The 19,974-nt window shown below is 34.9% G+C and overlaps 1 protein-coding gene across 1 annotated transcript in view; it reads right to left on the reverse strand.

Annotated features, from left to right (window-relative positions):
• Positions 1-19,974, reverse strand: part of LOC121381664 (nuclear pore membrane glycoprotein 210-like) — a 74,316-nt gene that overhangs the window by 7,606 nt on the left and 46,736 nt on the right. Inside the window, exons 26-41 of the mRNA XM_041511008.1 lie at positions 19,669-19,807; positions 18,753-18,815; positions 17,911-18,090; positions 17,400-17,480; positions 16,486-16,617; positions 15,049-15,207; positions 13,573-13,664; positions 12,377-12,551; positions 10,275-10,447; positions 9,595-9,679; positions 8,862-8,994; positions 4,632-4,765; positions 3,517-3,641; positions 3,179-3,228; positions 1,666-1,812; positions 404-654 (exon numbers count right to left, since the gene is read on the reverse strand). Coding sequence (XP_041366942.1) covers positions 404-654; positions 1,666-1,812; positions 3,179-3,228; positions 3,517-3,641; positions 4,632-4,765; positions 8,862-8,994; positions 9,595-9,679; positions 10,275-10,447; positions 12,377-12,551; positions 13,573-13,664; positions 15,049-15,207; positions 16,486-16,617; positions 17,400-17,480; positions 17,911-18,090; positions 18,753-18,815; positions 19,669-19,807 — 2,119 coding nt within the window. The remainder of the gene's footprint in view (positions 1-403; positions 655-1,665; positions 1,813-3,178; positions 3,229-3,516; positions 3,642-4,631; positions 4,766-8,861; positions 8,995-9,594; positions 9,680-10,274; positions 10,448-12,376; positions 12,552-13,572; positions 13,665-15,048; positions 15,208-16,485; positions 16,618-17,399; positions 17,481-17,910; positions 18,091-18,752; positions 18,816-19,668; positions 19,808-19,974) is intronic.

Genomic DNA, 19,974 nt, shown 5'->3' on the forward strand with positions numbered 1-19,974 from the left:
GGGCCAATTTTGACATTAAAGCTATCTGTAATCAACTCACATTTCGAGGACAAAAGCAATTCTTTCTCTTTATTTTGTCATTTCTAGGTCTTCCTGTTAATCGAGTCGATTTGTTCATTGTGGTTTGCTGCATAGCACATAAGTAGTTAAATATAAGAATACTCTCTCATTGAAAAATCAATTATTTAAAATACATCTGGAATGTCAATGTAGTACAGAACCAGTGTACAAGGTAACTCACCAGTTTCAAAAATAAAATTGAACAATCGGTTACCTGGGTGAAAATTAAGTGAATCAACTTCTAGTTAATTAAAACTTTTAAATATTGTCCCCTGTTGCCTATTAACTAGGGTCAGTGCCATTAACAAAGACATAACAAAACAAGGCCAAATAACCGACAAACCTCAATGGATTCTGCCTGTGAAGAAAGTGTCGACACTCGAATTGAAGACAGTGGTGCTATTGTTGTTAACTTGACATCTTCGTTATGCACATAGAATGCTGGATAGAAATCAACAGTAACTGGCAGTGACTCCACCTGTGGTTGTTCCCCTTGATTGAAAACGGTGGCCTTCAGGTGAACCTGTGTGTTCAGTGTGCTCATTTTGTGACTCTGCTTGTTGATGACCTGTGATACACGACATACGTGCTCTGCTGCAAACAAACAAAAACAAAAAACAATATGCATGAACAAATTGGCCAAACATTTTTCAATGCATGAACATTTTAACACTGTTACCAAATAATTTGTTGCAGATGCCATATTGTTTACCTCTCTCCTTATCTTTATACTGTTAAAACTCTATTACCTCTCTGTGTGTTTATACTGTTAACTTACCTCCCTCCGTATCTTTATACTGTTAAAACTCTATTACCTCTCTGTGTTTATAGTTAACTATTACCTCTCTCCATATCTTTATACTGTTAAACTATTACCTGTGTGTTTATACTGTTAACTATTACCTCTCTCCGTATCTTTATACTGTTAAAAGTATTACCTATCTGTGTTTATACTGTTAACTCTATCACCTCTGTGTTTATACTATTAACTCTATTACCTATATCTGTGTTTTTACATTGTTAACTGTTACCTCTCTCTCTCTGTATACTGTTAACTATTACCAATCACTCTCTCCATTTGTTTATACTGTTAACTCTCTGTATCTTTATACTAATAATTCTATGACCTCTCAGTTTTATAGTTAAATTTATCCTATAACTTACCCATGATATCCATGTCATAAACCCATGTGATAATTTTAGTGTATTAACCCAGTTAATAATAGTATGCAAATTTGCAAGGTCTCTAGGTAATGTGTTGCTGTTGATGGGTCATTTGTTTACAAGCCAACAAGACCTGTGTACCTGAGCATAACATTTTCAAAGCTTTAGTTAAAATGTGTGACGTCAAACTAATTTGTGCTAATCGTGATGACGTCATATTACCGATGGCAGCAACTTTAGTACTGCATTACCTCTCTGTGTTTATACTGTTAACTGTATTACCTCTCTATGTTTATATTGTTAACTGTATTACCTCTCTGTCTTTATACTGTTAACTGTATTATTTCTTTGTGTTCATACTGTTAACTGTATTACCTCTCTCTGTGTTTATATTGTTAACTGTATTACCTCTCTCTGTGTTTATACTGTTAACAGTATTACCTCTATCTGTGTCAAATGCTGCAAAAACATGGAAGACCTCGTCAATGTTAATATCCAGCATGTGAGTTGTAAACTCCAGATGGCAGTTGAAGGGCACACTGGGTGGAGTATAGTGCTTCTGTTTCACAAGGGCACTGCAGTTTTCACCTGGAGAAACCAGACGGAATAGTAGACAAAACAACAGATAAAGAATTGTGCGGAATTAAATATCTCACCTACCATAAACTTATTCGATGTCGATGACAGTTGCATCCATAAGATGTTCAAATCAAAGTATGTTTTAAAAAGTGAAAGCCAATGAAAACAACCTCTTTTTTTTCTGCATGCATTGTGATATACATCCACATGTGCAACTATAAACCAAGTTTTATTGACCTAGGACTTATAGTATGTGAGAAATTGAGCTAAACGCAAATGTTGATGCCATAGTTGGAAACATATTACTTATATCTCACATTTTTACTTTGTAAAGTTGAGACAAAAATCTCAACTTTTTAATAAAAAGTTATTATTATTTAGTCCGTCCAACAGTGACCACATTTTTATCATACTATGTAATTTACTACTAGTTATTTATTTCCGAGCAGACTGATTTGTAAATTGCACACACAAATTGTATTTCGTTGTTATTTCTAAAAATATTTACTTTTCTTCTTACGTCAAACCAAACTGAAATTATTTTTGTAAAAAACAACATTTTAATAGGTTACAATATTTGTTATTAATAAATGAACTAAAATAATTTGGGAATGGAACAGAGAACTCCATTTTAAGGCCACCCCCTATATTTTAAAAACACAATTTTTATTATATATTTTTTTAATAAATGTAGAGGACATAAACGTAACACAGTGAAACCCCTGAAAAGCAGACCCTCTGAGAAACTGGAATTCCCTCAAAACAGGATGTTTTTCAGTAAGAACATAACCTCTCTAATCCATACACCTGAGGGTGTTTCACTGTACTTTTCCAAAATATAATCTATCTATTTAAATTTCTGACTACTGCAGGCAAGATATCTCACCTGACATTACGCCAGTAAACTCTATACAGTGTATATATATATATATACCAATGTATACCACAATTCATATTTCCCGCCATTTTGCACATGACACTCACCGGAAAGACTTTATTAACAGGAAATGGGACAACTCAGTTTCCTGTGTCTTTAGATTTCTTTTTTCAATGGAAAATACCTTGGAATTTGGGTTAAAAAAGTTATTTTCGGCAAGTATTTTCGGCACATCGAGGTCATTTTCAGGGATCGATAGCTGATTGTGACGGCTAATTTGATAATAAATTTGATCGTTTTACCAATAACGAAAATCACCAAATATTGGGATATGAATCAAAATTCATTTTGTTTTTTAAATTCTCGCCAGAACATGAGTAAACGTGACTTTTTTTTTTTTTTGCCTAATTTTAATCAACATTAACTAATAAAAAATATCATTAAAATTTGAAAAATAAATGCAAATTATACATGTCATCCAAGACTGCATAAACCTACAGCAGCTGAGGGAGACTACCTGAACAACTACAACAATTCTCCAGAAGAAGCTGTACGGCACAAGAAGTGATCTACAAAGAACAGTATCGTTCATAGTCATTGCTGGCCTTGACGTGTAGTCAACAAGTGAACGAAAAGAAGAAGAAATACTTACTGATTCAATATGAACTTTATTTTATGTATTTATAAAACATTTAAGCGAATATATGTGAGTAAAAATTATGAACTCAACATGGTTTTTGTCAAAAATTAATCCAGTAGTCTAAAGGTTAATATTTAACCTTTATCTAAATTTATGAAAAATAAAATATAAAAGAGAAAAGAGAAAATTCAATTACCAAAAATGTTTGGCCCATTTCCGAAACATCACTGGAAAGTTGACAGCATCGCTAGATCCAAGCACATTGGTGAGGTATTTTACTGGACATGCAAGGGTTACTGTTGATATAGGCTGCACAATTATCTAAATCATAAAAAAGTCAAATAATAAACAAGTGCACTGTAATACAATATTTTGTCCATCACATATTTGTCACACAGCCATGTCAATGTATGAAAAACAAGCAATGCTTCTTGTGTAATGTGTAATGTGTAAGGTTAAATAATAGGTAAAAACTTGTTCCAGCCTATGCACGACTGGTATATCAAAGGCCGTGGTATGTGCTACCCTATCTGTGAGATGGTGCATATAAAAGACCCCTTGCTGCTTATCGGAAAGAGTAGCCAATGAAGTGATGACAGCGGGTTTCCTCTCTCAATATCTGTGTGGTCCTCAGCCATATAACCGTAAATAAAATGGGTTGAGTGCGTTGTTAAATAAAACATTTCCTTTAATAGGTAAAAAGTTGGTTTGTTTTGTTTAATGACACCATTCGAGATCAATGATTTCTTAATCACTAGCTGTGGTCTTAGAAAAAACCCACATTTTTCCATCAGCAGCAAGGAGTCTTTTATATGCACTTTCCCAGAAACACAACACAGTACATTCCATGGCCTCTGATACACCAACAGTGGAGCACATGTTTATATCCCTCATTAAATAATTTTTATTGTCACTCACTAAAGCTAGTGATAACTGAACATTATTTCACTCAGGACATAAACATGAATTGAAATGGAAGCACGTTTAACATCCCATAAATACTATTAAAAAGTGGGACATAACAATTATGTAACTGGTTGAATTAAGTACTTTTCATGACAAATTAAATGTATGTATTTTCAGACAATATTTTTGTTGAGCTGATTCAGTAGATCGACTGTTTCTGTGGCCTGCCTTAAGCTAGAGATTATAGTTTTTTTAGAAACATATAATGGAAGTAAATATACTAGCAGTAAATTCTATATGTATTTGTCTCTTAATATAAAAAATCAATGAATGCTAACAATCCCACAATCACATTTGATCTGACAACCCTACACAAACAGAAGAACACTGAAGAATGGTATTTACCTCCCTGTACGTAGTGATGTCGGTGGAAACATTATATACAATACTTGTTTTGCCGAGTCGTTCTGCCGTTGCTATGCCATTCTCTGAATTAATGTTCATGGAGGGATTCCTTGACTTCCATGTTCCAAAATGACCTAAAATATGTTATGGATGATATCAATGTTATATTTTTAAACAATATGATTTTAGGAAATATATTTTTAAATTACCACAATTCTGCAGAATTACATGTTTCTTGCCTATTGTATTTGCTATACAAATAAAAATTTCATATTTTTTTTCTTAATTTATGATGAGAAATTCATTGTTAATATAATTATGTACTCTTCAAAAAAAGAAACGCGAGAGCATATTTTTCATAAGATTAATTTTGAAATAACACAATAGTGAATGTTTTAGTATTATCTTATTCTATAGCTAGTGGATATGATATCATGCAATTCTGAAGTTGACAAAACGCATGATTTGACGTCAGCACATTTCACAATATCCATAATAATGGTTGCAGAGCTCACATTTATCATGTACAAATCATGCACATACAAGCACATGCACTACCCCTTGACAGAAAATTGAGTTACATTCACACACGCATTATCGATAGTGTTGCTACGTAACGTTGAAATTATGCCCAGGCTGACAGAACCACAACGTAACAACGCAATTGGCCGGATGGAAGCCAGGGAATCGCAATCAACAGTTGCACGTCTTTTCAACACATCTCAGAGTACAATATCTAGGCTTTGGCACCGTTATCAGCAAACTGGAGTGTCACGTGACCGCCCCAGATCCAGTCATCCCAGAGTTACCACACCGGCACAAGACAGATACATACGTCTACGACATTTACGTGACAGATTCCTAACTGCTTCATCATCAACTTCTGCCATACCTGGGATGCGAAGAATTTCAGACCAGACCATAAGAAACCGTTTACGTGAAGCCAATATCCGAGCTAGAAGACCAGCTAGATGGATAATTTTAACCGTGCAACATAGGCGTCTACGGCTTACATGATGCAGACGTGTTCTGATATGGTGTCGACAGCAGTGGCGAAGAGTGGGTTTCAGCGACGAGTCGCGTTTTTTGCTTCAACGCGCCGACGGCAGAGCTAGAGTTTACCAATGACATAACGAGCGTTATACTAATAATTGTGTGCGGCAGGTGGACAGATATGGAGAGGGAGTGTTATGGTATGGGCGGCCATCACTTACACTAGCAGAACAGACCGTGTACATGTCCCAGGTCATCTAACAGCCCAACGTTACTGCAACGAAATTCTCCAGCGTCACGCCATACCTTTCATCAACGCAGAAAATGTCATCTTCCAGCACGACAATGCACGACCACATCTAACAGCCCAACGTTACTGCAACGAAATTCTCCAGCGTCACGCCATACCTTTCATCAACGCAGAAAATGTCATCTTCCAGCACGACAATGCACGACCACATAGCGCACGTATAACAACAGACTTCCTGAATCAACACAATGTCGGAGTGATGCCATGGCCTTCAAGATCACCTGATCTTAACCCCATCGAGCACCTGTGGGATGAACTAGATCGACGTTTACGGCAACGTAATCCTGCGCCACAAACGCTACCCCAGCTGCTCCAGGCTTTGCAACAAACATGGGCTACAATTCCCCAGCCTGTGATTCAAGCATTATTTGATTCCATGCGTAGGAGGTGCCAAGCCGTCATTGCTGCTCATGGGGCTCATACTCGATATTAGTGTCCATGACTGTGACCTTGATACGGTGGCCTAATCCTGTTGATTTGATAGACGATTTCATTCCAAGTGATGATCTGATCATGTTTAACACGTTTCAATTTTACTGCTCTGGTATTGAGCAAAGATATGATGCTATAAATTTGCAATCCAATCCTAACATATACCAGTTATGCGTTTCTTTTTTTGAAGAGTATATATATATAGTTAAAGTATGTTTTTTTAATTATAATCAAAAAACAATGTAAAACAAATTAAAAACATCAATGACAAATTTAATTAAATAAAAAAAAAAATTGATTCAAGCTGCTTTGATCTAGGTCTTATAGTTTTTGACAAACTGAGCCAAACATATAAGAATTGTTTGTAATTTTTTGTGAATTTATAAACAAATTGTATAAAATCGCGTAGAGTAGCAAAGCAATTTTATACTAAATTTGTAACTGTTATACATGTAACCAGGGGTAGTTTTGTAATTATTGATAACTATCGCATATGAATATTATATTAATACCTATTGTTAATATTTATATATCCTACATTTATTTCAGTTACACTTTTTAATAGTGTCACGACAGGTTGCATAATTATTTATCAGTTGGTTAGCCGTGTTGTATTTTATGCAGTTGGGTGTGAGATCAGGGCACGTGAAGTTAGTGACAGTTACGCTTTGACTGAACACTCTGACACATGACAGGTAGCAATGCATGCTGGTAAAAATCCGATCTTTTTCCCCGCCAAAAATAACCACACCTTGGGCACTTCCATCTTTTTCTTGGGACATCGAGATGCAAAGGTAGAGCTACATGAAGTGAAAACTAAACTGTAGATCTTAACAGACTGCAAAGTCGTTAATTGTTTATATATATATATGTAATTTATTCGTTTATATATATATTCGAGTGCTGTGTTTGGTGCGAGCTGAACAAGATGTTCTGGTGAGGAAATTGTATTGTTTTTTTATGTGTGCACATGACAATGTGTAAATTGTACTTTTATATATATTGTTTTGCATCCATATGTGTTACAAACTAAATGTTAAGGATGCTTTATTTTTATGTATTTTAGGTTTTTCTTTATGGTATTTTTTATTCTCTTGAATAAAAATGGCTGAACCTATGCCGAAGTGTTGTTAACATTACTTCAACCGAGAGAGGGTTACATACATGTCAAACAATTTTTATAATTACAAACAACACAACTTATTTAGTTAAAATACACATAAACTAGTCTCTAATGTCCTTTTGATGACCAGTTTCAGGTAAAAACGTCATTTTCTTAGGTTTATTGAAGGATAACATTCATGTTTTTTGGTGACGTCATCCAATCAGAACAGAGTAAATCGTATAATGGCAGTATGTTTGTAATTATAAAAACTGAACATTGAGCTAATACTAGTAATATCTGTGTCTCAGTTTCCACCTTGCTGTGCAAGTTTGTAATTATAAAAACTGAACACTGAGCTGACACTAGTAATATCTGTGTCTCAGTTTCCACCTTGCTATGCAAGTTGGTAATTATAAAAACTGAACACTGAGCTGACACTAGTAATATCTGTGTCTCAGTTTCCACCTTGCTATGCAAGTTGGTAATTATAAAAACTGAACACTGAGCTGACACTAGTAATATCTGTGTCTCAGTTTCCACCTTGCTATGCAAGTTGGTAATTATAAAAACTGAACACTGAGCTGACACTAGTAATTTCTGTGTCTCAGTTTCCACCTTGCTATGCAAATTTTTAATTATAAAAACTGAACACTGAGCTGACACTAGTAATATCTGTGTCTCAGTTTCCACCTTGCTCTGCAAGTTGGTAATTATAAAAACTGAACACTGAGCTAACACTAGTAATATCTGTGTCTCAGTTTCCACCTTGCTATGCAAGTTGGTAATTATAAAAACTGAACACTGAGCTGACACTAGTAATATCTGTGTCTCAGTTTTCACCTTGCTATGCAAGTTTGTAATTATAAAAACTGAACACTGAGCTGACACTAGTAATATCTGTGTCTCAGTTTCCACCTTGCTATGCAAGTTGGTAATTATAAAAACTGAACACTGAGCTAACACTAGTAATATCTGTGTCTCAGTTTTCACCTTGCTATGCAAGTTTGTAATTATAAAAACTGAACACTGAGCTGACACTAGTAATATCTGTGTCTCAGTTTCCACCTTGCTAATGCAAGTTTGTAATTATAAAAACTGAACACTGAGCTGACACTAGTAATATCTGTGTCTCAGTTTCCACCTTGCTATGCAAGTTGGTAATTATAAAAACTGAACACTGAGCTAACACTAGTAATATCTGTCTCAGTTTCCACCTTGCTATGCAAGTTTTAGAAATTGCAATTTTCCTTTTTTCATATTAACTAATCAATATTTTTAAAACAAAATGTTCCCTGTTAACGTGCAACACTAAGTAGAGAAATAATAAAATGACACTGAAGTGTAATACATGTGAAAAAAATTCATATCAACAAAGAAAAAAATGACGTACCTGTCTCCGAGACGAGGGGTGTGTTGAAGCAGATGACGGAACCCAGTGTGAAGTGAGCCTGTGACGGGGAGACGGCAAACCCAATCGGAATGTTTATGTAGTCCGCCATCCATGGGTTCTGCTTGTCCCACACCTGAAGAAAAGTAGTACATTTCAGTTAAAGGTACTGACATATCATACCTGAGAAGAGGGCCTAGTAAGTTGGCAAACCTGTGCCCAATACTTTTGTTGTTTATGCAATAAAATGTTTTCAATAAAATAAAATAAAAATCACACCCATTGCATTTAATACAATTACAATAGTCTCTGAGGTGATGCACTCGGTACTATAAACAAACAAGGTCTGGTGCTTAGAAAACTTTTAGAGTCTAGACTCGAGACTCTAACAGAGTCTGAGACACTAAATGTCATGACAACGCCATACAAACTGTATGTGTGTGACGTCATTACAGATTAAGTCTGGACTGTAAAGGTTTCATAAGCACGAGTCCTGGTCTTTGCAATTTTTCAAACTCAAGATGCTGTGTTCCTAAACATCCACTCCAGGTGTACGTAACTGTATGAGACAATGCCAGCTTAGAGTGTAGTACATCAGACGTTCATTTTTTTTAAAACCCTGGAGCATGAAAACTTGCACTTTTCAAAATACTCAGTTACAGGGGAACTGCAGTTTGTTTAAACTAAGGGTGCAATACCACATGTTCCAAGTCCCAAGTTCATCATGAAACATTACCTTTAGAATAGTTTGTCCTGGTTCAATGGTCCTCACCACCAATGTGCTGTTGTCATTACCTTTGGAAACATGCAGCAAATCGTATCTGAAGATGAAACAGCACAAACAAATGTAAATTTTTAGTTGCTGCTTAACTTTTAGTGTAAATATTCCATTCAACAAATAGATACTTGAAAATTAAAGAGAAAACTAGAGAACCATGACAAATGTGTTTTCTATATGGCAAAAAACCCTCAAAAAATTTATTTTGAAATCGTACGTAAAGTTCCATGGCCAAATTTACAAAGCCTGTTTATGTCTTACACTCATGTACTACATACATTTACAATGCTTAAACACCTGCATTTAAGAAAAAAGAGTTTTGTAAATTCAGCCCCAATGTTTTTCTTATGAAGTTACCAACTGATTTTATTTCATACTTTTAATTACAATCAATGAACTGGGGCTATATTCTGCATATACAACATAAAATTTTACAGTAATGGTTAGTGTAGTTACTGTAGTTAACAATTTATCAAACTGTATATAGAATATACATGAACAGTGACCCCTTTTTTTTTATAAGACAAATTTAGCAATTCTTGAACAAATTTAAAACACTGACTGAGGATAAAAAATATCTGTATTTTATTAATTATGTCAATGATCAATTAATTATTCCAGTTATCTAAAACCATTACCTGCTACATCTGAAGTTCAGGTGTAAGTTTGTCGTATAAAACGACTCGCCCAGGTCATCATGGTAACTGACTGAGAACTGTAGTGTGGTTCCCACGGGAATGCTGGTGAGGTGTTTTGATGTTGTCCGCAGTACAGTGTCTGCATTCAGCATCATGTATGATACAGTCTTCACCTACAACAAAAAAGGTTTACATACACGTAAATGAAAAAGAAAATATACTTAAAGGGATAATGAAAATCATAAAACGCCTTTAATTTGTGTCCCCCCCCCCCCCCACCCCCAAATCCCACCAATTCGTATGGATATGTGTTATTTAACGACGCACTCAACACATTTTATTTACAGTTATATGGCATCAGACATATGGTTAAGGACCACACAGATATAGAGAGAGGAAACCCGTTGTCGCCACTTCATGGCTTACTCGTTTCAATTAGCAGCAAGGGATCTTTTATATGCACCATCTCACAGATAGCCTTTGTTACACCAGTTGTGGAGCACTGGCTGGAACGAAAAATAGCCAAATGGGGCCACAGATGGGGATCGATTCTAAACCAACCAAGCATTAGGCGAGTGCTTTACTACTGAGCTATGTCTCCCCCCCCCTACCCCCAATTCCTATGGATGCACCCCAACATCACAATAGCCAATCAATGGCAAGAATTTTCCATTGCATCATGGGTATCCTGTTTCCAAGTCAAGTGATCACCTCTTCTTTTTTTTTCTGCTTTTTTTTTTGTTACAGACAGCAGTTTTTGAGTAGTTTATGTTATGAAAATAAACTAAATACCCTTAGTGTTCTCGTTGGGTGAAAATTAAAGGAGGGCGGCTACGCGACATCCAACCCAGTGGACAGACTAATTTTTTATTATTATTGGGGTTTTTTAAAGTGAGCATTTGGAAACAGCAGAGATGGGTGTGGAAAATAAAGAGGAGTACAGAAAATTAAAGGATGGTGGTAGAACGTGAAAGGAGGGCAGCAAAATACAGTAGCAGGATGGGCTGCCTCACTTAAATGGAGCAGCGAGAACATTGACCCTGAAGAAAGTAGTTCTGATTCCATCAAAGGCCAATTAATACTTTAGCTCATCTTTTTTAATCTTTCTCCCCCTGCTTGTCAGATATTTAAAAAAAATTTTTAAATCTATAAAACAAATTAATTAGTTTTAACAGTTTCCTCCAACTCTTATTCTCTTGGATGTAACATTATGTAACTCTTTCAATTTGAATCCAACGCCATATAACCGTAAATAAAATGTGTCGAGTGCATCATTAAATAAAGCATTCTTTCCTTCAGTTTGAATCAAAGGTGCAGTCTGTCTATTCTTCTGTACCAATCTATCTTCCATAGCCTTCATTTATAATAAAGCAGGCCTACTCAAGCTAATGATCATCACTAGTTGGGGTAAGTAAATAAAATTAACGAAACAAAAAACAAACCCTGCCGATAAGGAACTGCTCCAGGTGTGTGGAATGAATGAATGAATGAATGAATGAATGAATGAAAAAACGAACGAATGGAACAAACAAACAAATATTGAAGGAATAAAAGAATGAAACGGAATGAACGAACAAATAGAAAGGAACGGAACAGAACGGAACGAACGAACAAACGAATGGCTAACGACACCCCAGCACAAAAATATACATGGCCTATTGGGTATAAAACAAAAGTAAGCACATAAATAAGATTATTTACATTAGAAATGAAAATTATATAATTATGTCATGTGTGTGACATGAATGCTAGACAGGAGCATTTGAGAGAGAAAAAACACACACCAAAAAACCACATTCCTTTTGTTTCATTCTAGAGACAAAAAACAGGCAAAACATTTGACACTTTCGTCACAATTTGTGCACAACATCTGGGGATTTCAATTCATTCAGTTATCTACAAAAGATCAAACTTTACTCAGAAAAAGCCATTTAAAATCTATTTGCAATACATCTATTTGATACCATGAAGACAGCAGGATACTACTGAAACATTGGGTGCAAATGGTGACTAAAGTGATAAAAGTCAACTTTTAACATTACTTATTTCTCTAAAGACATAAAACTAGTAAAAAGTTCCCTTCTAACCAAGCTACTGCATACCTTGACGAGAATGACCATTGTTTGATTAATACCAAACTCTTCTTGTGCTGTGATGTGAATAATGGCCGTGCCAGGTATTGGACCAGTTGTCAGTAGACCATTGTTGTTCACTGTGACTATAGCAATGCCTTTACTCTGACCAAACACTTCATAGTTCACCTGTGCATCTAAATCCCTGAATGAAAAACAAGCAATCAGGTAGAGAAAGACATTGTAGGTTTTCTTAATATACATCTATTCTTAACACCAAACAATTATACTGAACTGTTCTGAAAATGCACTATCCAATTTTCAGTTCTATTGCTATTGCATATGTGTATACAATTTGTGGGTTGTTTATTGTTTACCAGAAATCATCCAGTTATACAAAATTAGTTAATGTATTATTTTTTCTTCTTGTATCCTTTTAGCAACTACAAATCTAACATTTTCAATTAATTTCAGTATATGTTGACTAATTAGTGTCATTAAATCATTGTTCTCAAAGCAGGTAATGGAGAAAACCATAATCATCTTACACCAGTGTTAATTTCCAGAACATCCCAACAGCTAACCAAATGGCTATAACTTTCCTTGGTATAATTTTTTTTATTTAAAGCATAGCTGTTTTCAGTCAAACAAAGCAATGCTTACTGAATGACACCTAAGTGTGTTGCTGAATCAATTGCTGTTGGGTATATATATTAATTACGAAACCTGCTGTCATTTTTTACAAACACTTCAACACATTACATGCATGTTGTAATGTGTAACAAACAATTCCTTCCTAACGGTAAAACATGCAGGCAGGGAGAGGATTTTATAGGAATACTTTTCACTATTTTTAATATCCAGGGATAACAATGACAATGGACCCAAAATTCCAGAGTTTTGAAGGTCTGGATTAAGAATAAACCTATCGAAGTCAATCGAAGGAGAAAATGCTACAAAACAGTTAAGATTTTTAATGCTCACTACTTTAAATATAGAGCAGTAAATATATGTAGGGTTTCTGCCAGAGGGTAAAACGGGTATGGTGCCATACTCAAATTTGTTTGCAGATTTTTTTTAATAGTTAACCTTTTGACAAAATTATCTTTTAATCCATTTTCTTTCTGGGTGAGGCCCCCCATATCCCGTTGACTGTGGTTGCATTCAATTCTATAGTGCGATACCCAAATATTTCTTTCTGGCAGAAACACTGAATTATGGCCTACCTGTTTGTTCTAATAACAGTTTCAGTATTTGGAGTTACAAGAATCTGTCCATCACACACACTGGGATTCAGCATGGTCAACTTTTCAAAAACCTAAATAAAGATGATCAAAAACCAAAAAACATTTTAATTCTTGCAAATAGCATAATCATTAAAAAAAACATTTCTTGCTAGAATATGAAAAAGCATAATTCCATAATCTGATTTGGCGTCACTCATAGTCACACGTGTAAACATTCAACTTAAATATGATTAAAAAAAAATTAATAATTAATTTTAGAAAATAAATCTGTAATGTAAAAATAAAGATGAAAGTTCTATTAAAAAAAAATTAAGAAATATATATTTTTAACATGCACTAAAGATGAAGATGGGGTGGGACGTAGCACAGTGATAAAGCGCTCACTGCATGTGCAGTCGGTCTGGGATCGATCCCCGTCGGTGGGCCCATTGGGATATTTCTCATCACAGCCAGTGCACCATGACTGGTATATCAAAGGCCATGGTATGTGCTATCCTGTCTGTGGGATGGTGCATATAAAAGATCCCTTGTTAATAATGGAAAAATGTAGCAGCTTTCCTCTCTATGACTGTGTCAAAATGACCATATGTTTGACATCCAATAGCTGATGATTAATAAACCATTGTGCTCTAGTGGTGTCGTTAAACAAAACAATTTTTTTTTTTTAGATGAACATCCACAGGTGCAAATAGAAAAGACTAGGACTTACAGTTTGTGAAAAAAACGAAGCTCAAGTCAAAAACTTAACATTGAGCTTAACTCAAATACTTAACATTGAGCTGAACTAAAAAAAACTTAACATTGAGATGAACTCAAAAACTTAATGTTGAGCTGAACTAAAAAACTTAATGTTTTGAGCTAATGGTAATTCAAGGATTCTCAGAATCTGTATAAAAAATATTCGCTAAAATATATATATTCAACAACAAAGAAGGCGAAATGTTTTAATATATACCGTATTTTTTTCATGATACACTTAATTTGGTAAATAAGACTAAAATGTTCCCAAGACACCGATAATTTTAAAAGACACAAAGAATAATGAGATTCAAATGGAATAATTATAAACAAATTGAACAAAACTAAATTAATACATGTATTTGCATTTCTCGTATTGTTCAGACTATTTTGCCTGCACATTGCTTGCAAATAACTACCGGCCTCGGTCGTGTCGTGGTTAAGCCATTGGACTACAGGCTGGTAGGTACAGGGTTCGCAGCCCAGTACCAGGAGCGAGTTCTCAAGGGCTCAATGGGTAAGGCCACTACACGCTCTTCTCTCACACTAACCACTAACCAACTAACAACTAACCCACTGTCCTGGACAGACAGCCCAGATAGCCGAGGTGTGTGCCCAGGACAGTGTGCATGAACATTAATTGGCTATAAGCACGAAAATATAAGTTGAAATGAAGTGCAAATAACTATCTAAATAAGAGAAAAATTAAATAAACACCTGAATCTGGACTTCATCTTTGAGAACTACATTTCCTGGAATCTGTACTTTATCATATCCTTTTAGTGGCTCCACCTCCAGCTTCAGTGTCATGTGACCCGAATTAACAGCAAATAACTGCTGAGCAAAATTGTACTCATTTGTAAGCCAAATCCCACTCTGAAATAAAAAATATAATATGCCTAATGCTAGATACATTATTAATAGCATTCTACATAAAGGTGTCATTATACAGGAGGGTCATGGAGATGTATTACATATGGTTAAAAATATCTTAGTACATATCAAAGTGGGACGTAATACTTTGACGTCATCAACTGGCACACTACAACCATACAGAAACATCAACGAAACAAGTTGAGTGATATAAATTAAGATCGATTATGGGTAATAAATAGGATATTAAACACACTATATTCATATCATAAAATAATTTTCATTGTCATTCACTAAAGCTTGTGACAATTGAAAATTATTTCACTCGGGACATAAACATGATAAGAAATGGAAGCTTATTTAATATCCTATAAATATTTCATATAGCAAGTACAGCAAAGCTTTTTTCTTAATGTACATTCTTGCAGATGCTAATATTCTATGTGCCAAACAAGGTTTAGGCATAGCCTCTGAATTTGCCAGTCCAGTTGGGTTATTTTTCTCGTTCCAGCCAGTGCACCATGACTGGAATCTCAAAGGCCACAGTATATACTATCCTGCCTGTGGAGGGATGGTGCATATAAAAGATTCCTTGCTACTAATGGAAAAACGTAGCAGATTTCCTCTTTAAGACGATGTGTCAAAGTTACCAAATGTTTGACATGCAATAGCTGATGATTAACAAGAATTCTGAGAGCACTGCTGAAATAAAACATGTCCCCTATTAGACTGACCAAATTTTCATATCTCCTAAATTCAAGGGCCGTAACTGTGAAAAATGGGTAAATCATCATGAATGTTATACTTGATCTATAACAGTACATGATAAAGTAATACACAAAATCTCACTTCAATATCTTGAGGTACTGCTAAAAAAAGTAAAGTTCACAGGCCATAAAATGGGTAAATCACCATGAAAATCAAACATAATCTGTAACGGTACATGATAAAGCTATATACAAAATGTCAGCTCAATATATCAAGGCATTGTAAAAAAACAAAACATCCAGAAAACTATAAGTGGGACGAATGGACGGACAGACAGACTGGACGGAGATGAATAAATAGCGGCCTAATAAATCAATGTGTTCATCATCAAACAAATTTTAACAGAATTTGCCAGGAACAGAAATGCAAATTCTCAAGTGTAACTTGTAACAATAACTTATGGTTAATGATATTGTAATAATAATGCAGCAAGTGAAACAGTTGGTCAATTGTAGTAATAATCTGTAATAAGTGCTCTGACTGGTCCATGATATAAGACATGCATCACCTCACCTTGTGGTATACCGGTTTGAGCGTGACAATTTGGCGGCTGTTTACAGACCAGGTAAAACTCAGTGGAGGAACTGAACTCCCGAAGGAAAATGGCGTCTCCTGTTCATTTAATCCCATGGCGTATACAGGCATCTGAAACAATTAAAATTGAAATAAAATATTGTCACAAGCAAATTTTCTTCATGAATTTATACAAAGCATAGAAATGTCTCAGAATGACATAACAAAAATCAACAAAAACAATATATATATTGAAACTCCTCTCAATCAGACAAAGTAACAAGAAAGAAATGTTTTATTTAACGACGCACTCAACACATTTTATTTACGGTTATATGGTGTCAGACACATGGTTAAGGACCACACAGATTTTGAGAGGAAACCCACTGTCGCTACTACATGGGCTACTCTTTCAGATTAGCAGCAAGGGATCTTTTATTTGTGCTTCCCACAGGCAGGATAGCACAAACCATGACCTTTGTTGAACCACCTATGGATTACTGGTTGGTGCAAGTGGTTTACACCTACCCATTGAGCCTTGCGAGCAATCACTCAGGGTTTGGAGTCAGTATCTGGATTAAAAATCCCATGCCTCGACTGGGATCCGAACCCATTACCTACCAGCCTGTAGACCGATGGCCTAACCACGACGTCACCGAGGCCAGTACAAAGTAACAAATCCTATTTTAAGGGGTATCTGCTTTAGATAGGCTATTTTCTGTACAGATATTTAAAAAGACTGTAAAAAGCATCCTGTTTTGAACGAATTCCAGTTTACTGAGGGTTCAGTTTTCTGATTTCCGAGTGTACTGCAACAATACTAATTTATTTCAGCTATGTATGTAAAAAAAATAAGTTTTAAAATAACTCATGAGCCAAGAGTAAATTATATTTGATATTATGTTTGGACTTACCTTAGTTCCAGTTTGTAGACGAGTTAAAGGAGCAAATATTCGAACACCTTTCAACAGCACAACATTTACAATAGCTTCATCCTGAAAAATAGTATTTCATAATTAATATTTTTAATTGTCAGAAAAGGTTCCAAGGTAGAAGATTAAATATTGTCTTTCTGGTTTACTTGTTATATAGGCTAAAGTATGATTGGCTATGTAAAACAATAGTAGTGATATATCAGGAGCCAATTTGACAAAACATTGTAAGTTTACGTCTGTGACTAGCAGTTATACCTGTTGTTCATTTACATGTGTTTGGCATCTATTTCACAAAGAAAATAACATCACAAATGGAAGAAGAGCATTGTATGGACCAAAGAAACTGAAATATGTATTCTTCAAGCTATATTAGTTGTACAATTAATAGTAATACAAGCTGACGTTTAGTCATAGATTTACGTTTATGTGTACAAAAACTGGGTTTACAATGTTTTCTTAAAATTAGTCCCTGAACTCATTACAATCATACCTGAGAGTATACAACCAATTCACCCGTCAAGGGGTCATTGCCGACAGCTTTCCCGATCACTCTGGTTGTTCCTAGTGTCAGAGCTTCAAGCAGGCCATTAGATGATACAGATGATATCTTTCCATCCACTATAGAAAACTCAACAGTACTTTGTGGCTGGGGACCACCTACTGCTAAAACCTGAGAAAAAAAATAGGATGGCTATTATTAAAAAATCTATAGTATTTTGTAGCTTTGGACCATCTACAGTTAAAATTTGTAACAAGATTTATGTGGTAAATATTAAAACATCAAAGGGATATTTGTGACTGAGGAACTTTTGCTACTAAAACCTGTTAAAACACAACTAATTTGTTACAGTCTATTTGTGACTGAGGAACTCTCACTGCTAAAACCTGTTAAAACAGGCCAGTTACAGTCTTACCTCATTATATCCGCTCCAATACAAAGTAGGCAAAATAACTACACTTAAAACCAGATATACACTTCAATATACACACCAACTGACTCTACATCATGTACTATGCTTCATTACTATGCTTTCATGTTATACCTGCATGAAAACCATAGCATGAAGCTTAAAACAGAAATATAAAGAAAATTTATACTTAGCTGATCTCGCCCTCCTTAAAATTCTCCCCTCCCAATGGATCAGTTCAAACCTTTTAAAAGGTAATGCTAATCACTGGCTAGAATATATTATTGTGTCATGAGTATCCCATTTACAGTTAAATGATCATGTTATTATTTTTCTCTAATTATATGAACTATTCTCAAAAGAAATTAATGTGTCAGAAGCAAAATGATAAGCCTTTTACTGTTAGCAACCCCTCTTAAATTACCTTAAATTTGGCTCCAATGATGATAGTAATATTTTTGGGTTCCAGCCGTAAAGGTGGAAAAACCTGTAAAGATAAAAAAAAGATAGTATTCAAATTTAAAATTCAACATTATGTATGTGACAACCAATATATGGTATTTAGAATAGTATGTTCTGAGTGTGAGGGATTTTTTGTTAATCTCACAGCAAAAGAAATGTGAAAATTGTAAATCTCAAAAGGCAATGACAGTAATTAACTAATAATTCTAAATAAACTGGTGTAAATAAGTTAAATTGTTAAACTAATATGTTAGCAGATTGAATTTTTCAACAGGCTATGAACCTATATTAAGACCTCTCGCTCAACAATTATCATTACTTGTTACAGTAAATAACATGACAAATTTAATTTTAACAGACAACCAACTACAAAAATTAAATCACTGAACACTGAAATCTAGAAAGTTATAAAAATCCACTAGCCATGGGATCAGTGATTTTAAAAATGTACTAGTCATGATTAAAAATTCACTAGCCCTACTTTAAATATATACAATTTTATTAATAGTAATAATCAGATGTATCACCTAAAGAGGGAGATACAGCTTAAAAATCCTTACTTTGAGAGTGGAAAGAGGGGGCAGGATATTCATATTTACAAAATATGTAACTGCAGCATTTGACAAGGTTTTTTTTTTTCCACTAGCCATCGGGCTAGTTATAGTAGGTATTTACTAGCCAAACACTGAATATCACTAGCCATGGGAGTGGGGCCACCATAATCTAGAATCCCTGCATTAAATTAAATTCACTTTAGTACTAAAATAAGTTTCCGTTTACACAATTTACATATATAAACATTAAAATTGAAATACATAAACCATGAGATTAATTAGGTCCATGTTTGAAGTTAAAAACAGTACAGACGTGAGACTCACTTCGACTGGAGTGGGTGAACTGTAAATGACCTGTCCATTTGGTAATTTGGCCATCGCAGTCAGCGTTGTGTGACCAATCGCACTACCATACAAAGTATAGAGACTAGTAACCTTGTCGTCTTTCTCTCCAACCGTAGGTCTGAAATTAATAGTTGCTAATGCAAAATACATCATAATATCAATAGCCAATCTCTTCAACTATTGAACTATTCCATTTCCAGGTCATGTTTAAAGAGACACATGTATACAGTGAGATATCGATAATCCAGATGGCATGGTTTTTCTTAAAAGTGTCCGGTTTAATGA

Source organism: Gigantopelta aegis, chromosome 9 (genome assembly GCF_016097555.1).
Source record: "Gigantopelta aegis isolate Gae_Host chromosome 9, Gae_host_genome, whole genome shotgun sequence".
In the NCBI taxonomy this organism is placed as follows: Eukaryota; Metazoa; Mollusca; class Gastropoda; order Neomphalida; family Peltospiridae; genus Gigantopelta; species Gigantopelta aegis.